Below are 616 nucleotides of genomic sequence, written 5' to 3' on the forward strand. Positions count from 1 at the left end.
GGAACTTCAGAAGAGAGATGTTTGATACCTTTGCAAATTAAGTAGAATATGCAGATAAAAGATTTTGTATGCATTTATAGGATTCCAAAAAATGTCATCAAACCCACAAAATGTTTGTCAGTGTAAGAAAGACATAAACTGTGTAAAATGTTTTTACAGCTAATAATACAGTATACTGTATATATGATTATAAATATATAATCCCCCCTGTAGATGGAAGGCAATGCAGAACCGTCAACATTATTCTGTTTTGCCGTGCGCAATGCCCAAGGTGGAAAATTGCACATCATTGAAGTGGGTCAGCCTGCTGCAGGTAACCAGCCATTCACCAAAAAGAATGTGGATGTATTCTTCCCACCAGAGGCACAGAATGACTTTCCAGTAGCTATGCAGGCAAGTAATATCTCTTTCCAAATGAAATTTATCAAATGTTAACCCTTGGCAGTGAGAACCAAAAATCATGTCACTGGATCAGCATCCCTCAGGGAGAAGGGTATTATTGCTCATTGGGCAGGGGTTAAGAATATTCTGATTGTAATGTGTCATTTGCCCCATTTACAGTTCTTAGGGACATTGTGGAAGCAAGGAAAATTATGTTGATTTTATGTTAGACTTA

General features: G+C 37.3%; 1 protein-coding gene across 1 annotated transcript in view; it reads left to right on the plus strand.

Annotated features, from left to right (window-relative positions):
• LOC119587100 (clathrin heavy chain 1-like) overlaps window positions 1-616 on the plus strand; it is a 68,528-nt gene that overhangs the window by 58,318 nt on the left and 9,594 nt on the right. Inside the window, 1 exon segment of the mRNA XM_037935848.1 lies at window positions 214-393. Coding sequence (XP_037791776.1) covers window positions 214-393 — 180 coding nt within the window.

The sequence above is a fragment of the Penaeus monodon genome, chromosome 22 (genome assembly GCF_015228065.2).
Source record: "Penaeus monodon isolate SGIC_2016 chromosome 22, NSTDA_Pmon_1, whole genome shotgun sequence".
Lineage (NCBI taxonomy): Eukaryota > Metazoa > Arthropoda > Malacostraca > Decapoda > Penaeidae > Penaeus > Penaeus monodon.